This window comes from Cynara cardunculus (assembly GCF_001531365.2).
Source record: "Cynara cardunculus var. scolymus isolate 2C chromosome LG 13, CcrdV1, whole genome shotgun sequence".
Lineage (NCBI taxonomy): Eukaryota > Viridiplantae > Streptophyta > Magnoliopsida > Asterales > Asteraceae > Cynara > Cynara cardunculus.
This window is the reverse complement of record NC_037540.1, coordinates 2,879,297-2,892,684: the sequence shown is the minus strand read 5'-3', so window position 1 is coordinate 2,892,684 and position 13,388 is coordinate 2,879,297. Positions and strand designations below refer to the sequence as shown.

Sequence of the window (13,388 nt, the reverse complement as noted above, 5' to 3'; positions counted from 1 at the left end):
TTTAATATTATAAATTTTATAAAGATAATAATTAAGTATTATGTTAAAATTTAATGATTATACTAATTATATTTTAGATTTTTTATATTTAAAATTAGATGTTTATCTTGTATTTGATTGTATTTATCTGCAGTTAGTTACACGAATTCAGATATGGGATGAAATCGGATAGGGATGAAATCGTTTAGGGATGAACGGATTTAAGAATTTTAAGAGTTTTTAAGAGTTTTAGCCAAATGCTTTATAATATAGTATAGATAAATTTGATTAAGAAGGTGGTTAAAGTTTTATATTTAAATTAAACCCCCTCTGTGTTTTATAAAAAAATAGGGAAAATATAATTAAAATTAGAGCCAAAACAAATTATACCAATTAAAAACAAACATTTTACGCTATTTTAACTTGACTTTCAAACTCGTATATTTTTCATCTGTTTTCGTGTTTCCACGTTTTCATCTTAGAAAATTGCTTCCATTTGCACTGACCCTATACATATTTACAGGGAAAAGATCAAATAAGAACCATAAGAACCAATATATATGTATATGTATATATATATATATATATATATATATATATTTAAGGTTGAGTTCCAGTGAGATAAAAGTTACGGTGAGAATGGTAAAAACAGATCTGTACTTTTGGATCAATCCTAATAAATAGATGCACTAGATCAACACTAATAAGATATACCGAATCAATTCTCTTCTAAAACACAATTCATGTGTTGGTTTGACATTAAAAAGTGATCAAGGATCCAAATAACTTCTTAAACTTCTCATTTTAACTCATATTCTCACATGATCATTCATCTACATATATTGATGAATATATAGTATAAATTTTAGTAAGTATATACATTAATGAATATATATATATATATATATATATACTAGTTGTGTACCCGCGCAATGCGGCGGGAGCCATGAATTTTAACGATTTTGAAGTTCCACTGGTTTTATAATATAAGAATTAACGATGATATATGTTACACTTAGTCTTTACATATTAATACAATTTGAATAAATAAGAGTTATGGTTCCAATTACAGACTATCGATGAAAAAAATTGTATGACAATTTAAAATCCAATATATTTAAACGACTCCACAAATGTGTTCGATTTACACCAAGAGCAAAGAACCAAGAAACTTGAGTTTTAAGATAAACACTCAAAACCAATAAAGAAAACTACAAATTTAACAGATATTAAGCCATGAAAAGACAAAAAAAAAAGTTTTAGAATGAAATTTCAACTGTTTACCCTCTTTCTTGTCCAGAAACTCAGATTAAGGTTGAATTAATACATGTATATATATATATATATATATTTCAAAAAAACCAAGAACATATTAATTCAGAACATATTATATAGTGCAATTTGAACAGCCTAACTCCAAAATATATAGTATATATATATATATATAAATAACTATAATATAAATCGTAAATATTAAAAATATTTTTTCACATTATATATAATATATAATAATATAATTAAGTAAAAACTATTCAATATTGGACTCATTTCGAATGTATTAAATAGACGATTATAATGGTGTAATTTGTTAAAATAAAAATGTATTTTTTAAACATGTTTTAATTGATATACGATTATGTATATTAATTCGATAAAGGTTTAAAATGAAACATTTAAAAGTAAATGACGTAAAGTAAATTAATTAACTAATTATAAGGATATAAAGTGTAAATTTAAAATTATAATTCAAAAAAAATCGGTTGTGAGATGGTGAGTGCATGCGAGGAGAGGAGGGGGTGAAAAAGTGTATAAAAGAGTATTTTGATCATTTAGTATTTTAAGACTTTAAGACTTTTGCTAAATTTGCTTTATAAGATAGTATAAATATATATATATACACACATTTGAATACATTGTTAAATACATTGATGAATATATATACGACTCATATCAACCTTCCATATGTATGTATGTATATATTCATGTATTAAAAAATATTATTATGTATATATATTCATGTATTAAATACATATTTATAGATCCTTGGATTGGAATATATTGTATGTGAGGTATATGTAATAAATTCCTAAAAGCAAAAAAGTTTAGGAAGCATGTATGGGAGAGAAAAAAGGTGTATAATTCCCCAACACCCCTTCTATTATCCAAACTGCTTTTCATTATGAGCATATAAAGTCTCAAGAACACACCCTTAAGATTTCAAATCATAATCACCAATTCACCTTCGCCTCAACAAACCCCCCCTTCCATTTTCAAGATTTCTTATTTTTGGGCCATCACAAAATGGACCTAAAACACATCACCACCAACACCTCCGGCGCCGGCGCCGACACCCCAGATTCTGAGACTGAAACCCTACTTCATTCTCAACTAGGCAACCCTTTATCGTCCTTCTCTAATGGAAAGAAACACCACCGCCAGCCACCGCCTACGGTGGTGGCGTACAAAGAATGTCTTAAGAATCATGCCGCCACCATCGGCAGCCATGCCGTGGACGGCTGCGGAGAGTTCATGCCTTCACCGGTATCAGAACCCATCTCTCTAAAATGCGCTGCTTGTGGTTGCCACCGGAACTTCCACCGCCGCGATCCCATCGATGACCATTTCGCCACCACGAAAACTCATTTCATCGAGTTCCACCACCAGCACCCATGTGGGATCTCAACCTCCCCAAACTCTCCACCTCAACCGACAAATTACGCATACGCACCGCACGTGCTGTTGTCCCTCAGCACAGCTGCTGACCAAAACCACACGGTGGCGATACCGGGGACGCCGGCGGCGATCAAGATCGAAAACCCAAATGGGAGAAAGAGGTTCCGGACGAAATTCAGCCAAGATCAGAAAGAAAAGATGTCTCTTTTTGCAGAGAAAGTGGGGTGGAAGATGCAGCGATGTGATGATAAATTGGTGGCGGAATTCTGCAATGAGCTTGGAATTAGAAGAGGAATATTTAAAGTTTGGATGCATAACAACAAAAACACTTTTGGAAAGAAAGAAAAAGACATAACTTCTCCCACCACCACCGCCACTGCCGCTGCCATCACCACCTCCACAGCCACAGTGGGGATCAGCAGCAAAAGCATCAACATCTTTAACAATGGTAGACCTGTAATTTGCAGCGACTTCCATGAGGAAAACAACAATGTTGATAGAAGAGATAACAGTAACAGTAGTGATCAAGAAAATGTTGGTGGTGGTGGTGGTGGCGGTGATTGCGGCCGTGCTGTTCATCTCCAAGCTTCTACTAATGGGTCTTCTTCTTCATGTTGATTCTGCTAGCTGTTTAGTTTGTATTACGAGAAAAAAACGAGTTTATTCACAGGGAGAAATCATTATCATCTTCTTCCTTTTGTCTTAACAACCCTAATTAATTAAGAATATTAGAGTAATTTCAATTAATAAACATTAAAATTTTAATCCAAACCGTCAAGATTTTCATCAGCTCTTCCATTTCTCTCCATAAGAATAGCAGAATTAATGCTAATTGCATTGACTCACTATTTATAGCTTAATTTCTATGATTATTTAGTTGCTAATTGTTTTTTATTAATATTCAACCCCGCTATACGATCCGACTAGTTGCTAATTGTTATTAATTACTATCACAAATTGTGCAAGAGAAAAAAAGGTTTGAATCTTTTGTATATGGAATTGGAAACCAAAAAAAAATCCTAAAAGAGTCTTCTAATTTCACAACATTTAGATAAAAAAAAATCAACACAAAACGATTGACTGTTACTGTAGAACACTAAACACTACTAGAAAAAAAGGCATCAACGACAGCTCTAAAGCTGGGGCCTAACATTCAAATTTTCAACAAGATTTATTGTTTTCGACCATATAAGTTTATTACCATACAATTAAAGATGGGGCCTAATCTTAAAATATAAGTGAATATCATTAATTATACATCAAACTTAATTTCATTTTTATATAGAAGAACTGAACTTCAAATTTTTAGGGTTTTGATCTTCGAAATGAAGTCAAATAACTCCATCTTTGTTTAATCACACACGCGTCATCGATCATGAACTAGACATTTTTCCGTTCTACATCTTAAATTCCATCATTTCATGTTTAGATACTATTAAATTCTATGGTATATTTATGAATGCTTTTTAAATTATTCAATACATTTAAAATATGATGTTGGTTAGTTAATCTGTTTATGAGTTTTGGTGGGTGAAGTTATGAAATCGGTTGACCAAGTCAAAGCTATGTCATAGAGATACAATTGAAGTGAATATATATATATATATATATATATATATATATATAATTGATCGATTTTTGTTTTGATTCATTAATGAAGGGTTTGGTCCCTTCTTTTCTTTTGCAGTGAAGTTATGTGCATGGCAGCACAGACACACACACACACTTGCCTTGCTAACAAATTAATTATGGTGGTTGGCGTTTACATCTTTGAATTTTCATTGAAGCAAACCCCACAAACCCTAATCTATCTTAAGTGTCTTCCTCCCCATCATTGCCTTTTCCCATTTTTTCAAATGTTTTCAAAAATATTTCAACTCACAATCAAAATCTCGATTGGTACCGTTAATAATCGAAGGAGACCCTTTGTCGTTTCAGCTATTTTGTATAAATAACGTTTTGTATAAAAGTTAACGTTTAAAACTAATAATTTAGCTTTTTTTTTCAAGATTTTAGGATGTAACATGTATTTAACACCGTAGGTAAGGTGTTTAACATCAAATTAAGACATGTCATTTGAAGGAGATTAAGTATTCCCTTTTACGATTTAAGACTATTTTGGGTCATGTGTCTTTCTTGATCTTAACCACATCCTAGTAAAAGGTCAATTTTTGCCCTTGTTGGTGCATGGTGGTTGAGGGATTTTTGCCTTTTTGGTTGTTTTACACTTGTTTCTTGATCAAATCTTAGGGGCAGTTTGGGTAGTTTATACTATTAACTTTTGGATTTTGATTGAAGCAACCCATCAACCCTATACTGTTCTAATCCTCCTGGTGCCAATCATTGTTTTTTAGGAAATTGAAACTTTATGGTTCATGGGTCTTTCTTATATGGGCAAAACCCAAGTAAAATACCAATTTAACCCTGGTTAGTGTATGGTGGTTGAAGGGTTTAACACTTGTTTCTAGGTAAAAATATTGGGGGTAGTTTGGGTAGTTGGACATTAATAACTTTTTTTAATTGAAGCAAACCCCTCAACCCTAATCTGTTCTATTCCTCCTTCAAATCATTGCTTTTCTTTCATTTAAAACTCTTAGGGTGCGTTTGGTTTGCATGATTGGAATGGATTTGGAGGGATTTGGATTTGAAATCCATTCCAATCCTGTGTTTGGTTTGTTGGAATGGTAGGATTTCAAATCCAAGGAATCATCTAAAATCCCGTGAACTATGGATTTCAAAATCCTTTCAAAATACATGGGATTTCAAAATCCCATCCCCGTGGGATTTCATCTTCTCCATATTCTCGTCTCCCACAGCTTATCGCTCCTCCATTGATTGCGGTCGTCGATCATCGTCTCTGTCGGTGGTCGATCTCGTCTCCATCGGTGGTCGATCTCGTCTCCGTCGGTCGTCGATCTCGTCTCCATCTTCTCCCACAGCGGTCGTCGCTCCTCCATTGATTGCTCACCGTCGTCCGTCGCCCACCGTCGTCCGTCGCCCACCGTCTCCGTTGCCCACCGTCTTCGTCGCCGTCTCCCACTGTGGTCCTCGCCGATAAACCGCCTTCTCCCATCACTCAACAAGTTTTTCCCCTTTTCCCCTTTTCGATTTATGTCTAAACTTTGAACACATATTAGGGTTTATCCTTCACTTTTGGCAGATTAGGTTGAAAATTCTAGTGTAATGGTGGTGATAACTTTGCCATACATACAGTTCGATGATTGCGTAATACTTTAGTTGTCTTCACTATATACCCTAGTTCACCCTTCAATGAAKATCTGTTTCTTGGTGTGCTTATGGATGATGCTTATCCAAATCCAAATCCTGCAAACCAAACACAKGAATGGATTTTAAATCCTGAGAAKCCAAATCCCATGGAATCCAAATCCTTCATGGGAATCCAAATCCCTCGTAAACATTCCTGCAAACCAAACGCACCCTTATGGATCACGGGGACAATCTTGATGGAAATAACATCTTAGTCCGATACCAATTTTACCCTTGGTGATGTCAAGAGTTTGAAAGGGCTTTTGATTCTTGTATACTTCTTGTGGTTATATCCCCAAGGGGTGAGTTCGGTATTTAGACCTTCTAATTTCAAATAGAAAGAAACCCTAAATTCTAGTTTTTTTTAATCAGTATATATTTCCATATATACATATTTTCAAAAAGATTTATACATACAACTTAATAATGGTATAAATATATACCAAGGCTATTTGCTTAAGTCATTGATCTATCTTAATCTTACCAACACCAAAGTGAAATACCAAATTTGCCCTTCCTTTCCATATATGGCAAATACTACATATACAGTTATACACCATATTCTAGCTTCATTGACGTCAACTTAAATCAATATCATGAGTAATGGGAATGATTTGAAGTAATCAATAATCACTACGGACTATTTTGCTCTTGTTGGTGCATGGAGGTTGAAGGGTTTTTGGTTCTTTAGAGTTTAGACACTTGTAAAGATGTGAAAGTCTCAAGGGTATTTACGGTATTTCAAGGGGGAAGTATGTGACAAAAGTGGTATATTTTATAAACATCTGAACTTTAAAGGCAAGTAGAATCAGGACTTGTGCCCTTTTCTTTTAGGGCTAATTTTAATATTAACTTTGAAAGTTGTAATCTTTGACACCTTTCCTTGTTTGCTTGGATGTTGTTGGTGGCAACTTCTGTATCTCACAATAATATATATATATATATATATATATATATATATATATATATATATATACACATACATATATATATATATGTGTGTGTGTGTGTCATATATATATATATATATATGTGTGTGTGTAAACATAAATTTCAGTAACAAATATTCAGTACATATAATATGATGTATAAAGTTTAGGATGGGAATCTTTTGCATAAAGAATCGATGTATTCGAAATCATATTTCCTTAACATAATCAATAACGTTTTATTGTAATTACATTAAATAGTTAGCTGTGAAAAATTTAAATTCAAACAATAAATTATCAAACAGTATATATGATGAACAATTTTATTTTACGATAGCATCGTGTGTTACACATGATCAGTCATTTTCTCTAGTCCCACATTGATGGTGACAACTAGGTTGGAATGAATTAGATGATTCAACAATGATATAACATTAATGTTTCGAATAATTACATTTTTAACGTAAGAGATGCTTATAATACAAGATAACTGTTCATTAAAAGTTTGTATAACATATTCTAGATAACTGGTTTTAACAATCTAATCCTAGTTTTTAAGGTTGCAGAAAACAACTAATCAGTATTTTGAATTAGAATGCTTTAACAAACATCAAAGTAGAACGTTGTTAATCCATTTTTTATTTTAAGAATTTTACATAGTTATTTTTACTTCTTATAAAATAAAATGATTGATTTATAACAATATAGCGAATATATTAATTTAATATATTGATAAATTGTCTTTTATATCCCATTATTTATTATTTAACTAGTGACAAAAATCTAAAATACAACATTGTCCAAACACTACAAAACAAGTAACTTTTACCCATAAAAAAATCACTCGGGAGAAATTCCGTCGATGATTACCGATGGATCAACTAGAAAATACTTGAGTAATTTGTCACTGATTTAAGTTTCCCGCCACCAATTTATCCTCCAACTTTTGTCACGGTTTTGTGACGAATCACCGCTTTAACGACGGATTTCCCAAGGAAAAATAGAGAAAAATCTTCCATTTACTAGTGAAAGACAAACTTATCTAAGATAATCTCAGCTCCATTGGAAGACTTTGGTAATGTTTCTGAATCGGAAATTGAGTAATCGCAAATTGTACAACCCTATTATGTTTGTACAAAAGTGATACCCCGGCTAACTAAATCTTGACTGATTACAAACTAATCAACAAACGAATAATCCCTTTCAATATAGAGAGACCAAAATACCCTTTTAGTCTAATAAAGTGTAACAAAAAGTCAATAACTAATTACAAGACTTTTAAACTCCAAAAATACAATGAACGATACATACCATGAAGACACTAGAATTGTACTCGCGCAATGCAGAAAGATACATTTTTCTTTTAATATTTCGTTTTATTTTTTGTCTGTTGATATAATATGGTTTATGTGGCTTTGAGAAAAATAATGTTTTTATTTTTAAATAAAAATAAATTTGAAAAAATATATCGATATTAATATCAAATTAACTATTTGAAAGTTCTTGTTTTTTATATATAATTTATTTAATTCATTTTTATTGTAATTTAATTTAGATCAAATAGTGAAGTAGTTTATTTTTGGATTAACAATAAATTTTTTATAAATATAATGATTCTGTTAGAACTCGATAATTATCTTTATTATATTTTAGATTTTTATATTTTAAAATGAGATGTTTATTCTCTATTTGATTATGTTTATCTGCAGTTAGTTACACGAATTCAAACATGAAGCTTTAATAAGTTGTACTTATGCATAATTTACTTGTAATTTTGAATTTTAAGTAATATGCATCAATATACAGTACTTCATGCATAAAAAATGATTTTTAAGAGTTTTTGTCAAATGTTTTACTAGAAGGGTACTCGTGCAATGTATCGAGACATATCATGATTTCAGTGTTTTGTTTTATTTATTTTATATGTCGATATAATACGGTTTTATGTGATTTTGAGAAAAAGATAATGTTTTTATTTTTGAATAAAATATAATTTAAAAATATCATAAAATTTTGGAAAAAAATTATATTGATATCAGTATCAAATTAATTTTTTTTAAAGTTTTTGTGTTTTGATGTAATTTTCTTAATTCAGTTTTTTTAATTATAATTTAATTTAGGTTTAATAATATAATTTTTTATAAAGATAATAACTAAGTATTTTGTTAGAACTCAATGATTATCCTAATTATATTTTAATTTTTTTATATTTAAAATGAGATGTTTATCCAATATTTGATTATGTTTATCTGCAATTAGTTATACGAATTCATATATGAAGCTTTAATAAGTTGTACTTACGCACAATCTACTTGTAATCTTGAGTTTTAAATAATATGCATTAATAAACAGTATTTTACACATAAAAAAATGGTTTTTAAGAGTTTCTGTCAACTATTTTATAATATAGTATAGATATAGATAATATAGTATAGATGATATATATAGAGAGAGTTGGTTTGTGGGTTGGGGGGGGGGGGGATAGTAACCAAATAAAAAAATACAAAAACGATTGAATCACGTGATTTTACACTGAAATCATGTATAAAATCACATGTGATTCACGTTCCCCGCACCTTGCACCGACCGTTAATGTACGTGTTTTGGCTATTTTCATGTTATGTTATTTTGTTATTGTTTTGGTTTAAACCTCCTCTCCATATATATATATATATATATATACACCTGAAATAGAGAGAAAGTGGTCATGGTGAATATAATTTAGTTGCAATGTGGGTGTAGATTCTGATCTTCACTAAGAAGGGTGCCCTTATTCAGCCCAGCACGTTTCTATGCCACTTTTTTAGTGCACACAATACCCTCAATCTAGACCATAGTACACACAATCCAATAAGTGGGTTCCTCACTCACTTCAAATCATATACTTATTGAATAATACAATGTAACAAAATATAACATACTTTCTATTCATTCGTATTTAATGTAACATATATTAATTAGATCCGTAATAAAATAGCATTTGGATCGTATACAAGTGTTTTTGGTTTTATAAAAGTTCGAGAAGCAAGAAAATAAGGCACACGAGAAGGGTGGGGAAGCATTATTGTATCTTTCTTGACATTATTAGTGTTATCGTAAGACTCGTATATACCTGGGTTATATGAGGTGATGGAGATTCTGGGGATCGTCATCTCTGTCAGAACTTAACTCCTTGATGAATGGTTGGAACAACGTTCTCCTTCTCCATTTGTCTTGCAAATTCGCTTATTTAGGGTTGTGTTTTGAGCGATATAACTAGGGCTCGAGAAGCTTAACAACACTTTGTAAAGAGTAAAACAAGCATAATCGTGGGATTCGAGTAGTGTGATTTGACTTTGCAAACTTTTAAGGCCGTTCTTTTCGAATTTGTGGCATTGGAAACTAATCCAAAAATACTAGGGGAACATGTCTGCTTTATGATCTAAGGCGACTCCTATAAAATATTCCAATCTTTTTGAACTCGTTGACTATATTAAAAATGGTCAATGACTCGATATTGCCTTGTCTCTTATTATCATATGATTTTGACATCCTCACTCGTGCATCCAAACGTTCATGATGATGATGATTGAACCGTCCCAAAAGCTATCTTCCAAACTAAATAGTAATTGAGTTCAACCTGCAATTAATTAACAAAAATAGCATTATTGGTGAAATGATGTTTTTAAGATAAACTTAATTGACTAAATATAGACAGCTACAATAATTAAAGTCAAACGTCGATCTAATCATATGTTTAGTTTAATGAAAATTTGATAATACATACATATATACAGGGTTGAATTCACGTGAGACCAAAGATTTTTCTTGAGACCCGTAAGACCAATTTATGTTCATTGATCAACTTTATAAGCTAATGGTCTAAAGTTGCACGGTGGCAATTTTGTGATTACTGAGAAGTCTCGTGACAATTTTGTGATTATAAATGTACATATTGTAAATCTAATCCAAGAGTGGAGAATTTGTCTTACAAGTCTCATGAAAAACCTTTGGTCTCACATGATCCCAAGTCTATATATATATATATATATATATACATATATATTCATATTCTTTTTACAATAAAAAGATTCAAAAAGAAAATGAAGTGTAGGCGAATGTATACCCACCAATACACGTAGGTCCACCCTGACTCGTCCATTTGAAGCAGTATGAACAGACTATGTAAAACCAAAAACATGACATCGTTTCATCAAGATAACTTTGATGACCCACAACGAAAAATGCCACAAAATTTCATAAATTGATATATACGTCGGGTCCAAGAAACTTATTCAAATGTGGACCGAAAGCAACGAGATATGAATCTTAAATTTGTTCGATTTGTCCACGTTTTTCAATTCTTTTTTGTTATTTTTTGACCTATCATGTTTTTTGTTTTATTATGACAATTTTCTCATATTCTTGCTCACAAAATAAATATTATTAAACCTTTGTGATTAATAGAAAGCATGGTTCCTAAGTAAAGATTAAGGCTCCAACTTGGTTAGTTGGTTATGCGAGGACATCCAAAAACACAAGGCTTTTGTGGGCTTAATTCAACATTTGAGCCCAACCCGAGTTATTGGGCCCATAGGCCAGTCCATTAAACAAAATATCGGGTCTTGTTGTAATTCGTCTTAAGCCTTGACAAGTTTAGTCTTGATGGTAATCGAGTTATGTTTATCGAAGAACGACGTGATCTTGAAGAAATATGAGGAGTTCGGATGCACCATTGGCCATTCTTGGTCCATTACAAAAAAATGGTCCAACTTGCGGGGGCAGATACATAGTTAAGTCGTAGGCAGACCACCAAGAAACCCCAACAAGGTATGACTTGTAACTTTAAAAACATTTTTTAACCTAAAATTACTAATAGACCCCCAAACAATTAAAAGGTAAGGACGAAATCTAATATCTATCATCTCATTTACAACTCTCTTATCGAGGGGTTACCAATTTAAGCATCAATTAAACACTGATGTCCCTAATTTTCTAAGTCTAAACTCATTAAAAATCATCTTATTTCTCTTGTTTTGTTTGCTATAATGCTAATAATCTGATCAATCACTATTTTTTCCAGGTTTTTTTTTTTTGCATTGTACTGATTTATAGATTTATAATTATTGTTATTTACTAATTATTAATTTTCTATTTCTTAGTTATTTGATTTAGGATTTTTGAGTTTGTTACTTTGATATAAGTTTTGCTATTAGTTTGTCTTTTATTTATGATATCTTGGTCTTTTACTATTAGATTTCTTTCTAATTGAGTCTAATTTTTTGACCTTTTGTCATCTGATTTCTTGCTATTGACTATTAATGTGTAATGTGTTCATTTGATTTTAGTTAAACCGAAATAATAAAATATGTGCATATCAGTATAATGTCTCTTCATCCGAAATAATAAAAATTTAATCGAAAACCGAAAAAGTTATATGTATTTTATTTGATCCAGATGAGTTAATTGGTTTCAGACTTTTTTTTGACACCCCTAGATTCCTAAGTGTGCTCCTAATAATAACAATTTCTAGATTTGCCACTACCGACTTGTATCTAATTTGATACATACTTTAATAAAAAATATATATATAATAAAGAATGTTTTTTATTAGATTATATATCAAATTAGATATAAGTCGGCAGTGGCATATTCGACAACTTTTATTATTAGGAGCACATAACAATCTCGATAATCCCAGCTAATTTTTGCTCAGTTGGGGTAGCACAGTCGTATTCTTTTGTTAGTATTTGTGTCGGGGCTATAAGAGTGGCTCTTTTCGATGCTATTTGTTGCGTCAGAATTTTGTTCTTTTTTGCTTTATTTTTTCTGGTTTTTGTTTCTATTTCTTGCAAAATCTTCTGTGCTATAACCTTTTCGGTTTTAGTTTATTCATTGTCTTTTAAAAAAAATTATAAGTTTTTCTTAATAAGAAAAAATATAAGTTAGGGGATACCTAACTTTTAATTTCCATTAATATTTTTTATATTATAAAAAACATTTGTTTTTAATTTCAATTTAGTAATAATAAAAGTAAAGGGAAAAGGTGTTGTTCCTTTACAATGTGTTTGGCACTTTTCCAAAGATGCAAGTTCAAAATATAGTCAACGGCTGAATCAGACCCGGTCAAGGGCTGAAGAAGTCTTCTGAACGGTTACTTGGTTCATACACAGTAGATTGTACGATACAAAACAGCAATATCTTCACCAAGATATACAATTTTTATGTTAAAATTAATAAATATTTATATTACATTATAAAGCATTTGACAAAAACTCTTAAAAACTATTTTTATGCATAAAATAATGTATATTAATGCATATTACTTAAAATTCAAGATTACAAATACATTATGCATAAGTATAACTTATTAAAGCTTAATGTTTGAATTCGTGTAACTAACTGTGAATAAATATAATCAAATAAAAGATAAACATCTCTTTTGAAAATATAAAAAATATAAAATATAATTAGGATAATTATTGAGTTCTAACAAAATAAATAATTATTATATTTATAAAAAAATATTTTATTAAACCAAATATAAATTACTTCATTACT

The 13,388-nt window shown here is 30.8% G+C and overlaps 1 protein-coding gene across 1 annotated transcript; it reads left to right on the top strand.

The window, feature by feature from the left end:
- Positions 1-2,280: 2,280 nt before the first annotated feature.
- LOC112526123 (zinc-finger homeodomain protein 11-like) lies at positions 2,281-3,270 on the top strand. Its single transcript, XM_025136512.1, has 2 exons — positions 2,281-2,598; positions 2,692-3,270. The coding sequence occupies exons 1-2, from the start codon at positions 2,281-2,283 to the stop codon at positions 3,268-3,270; spliced, it is 897 nt and encodes a 298-aa protein (XP_024992280.1).
- The last annotated feature ends 10,118 nt before the right edge of the window (positions 3,271-13,388 follow it).

Excerpts from the sequence above, each read along its gene's own strand:
- LOC112526123 (XM_025136512.1), top strand. The coding sequence starts at position 2,281 with ATGGACCTAAAACACATCACCACCAACACCTCCGGCGCCGGCGCCGAC. Across the intron at positions 2,599-2,691 it reads GCCGCGATCCCATCGATGAC|AATTACGCATACGCACCGCA; the intron begins CATTTCGCCACC and ends CCTCAACCGACA.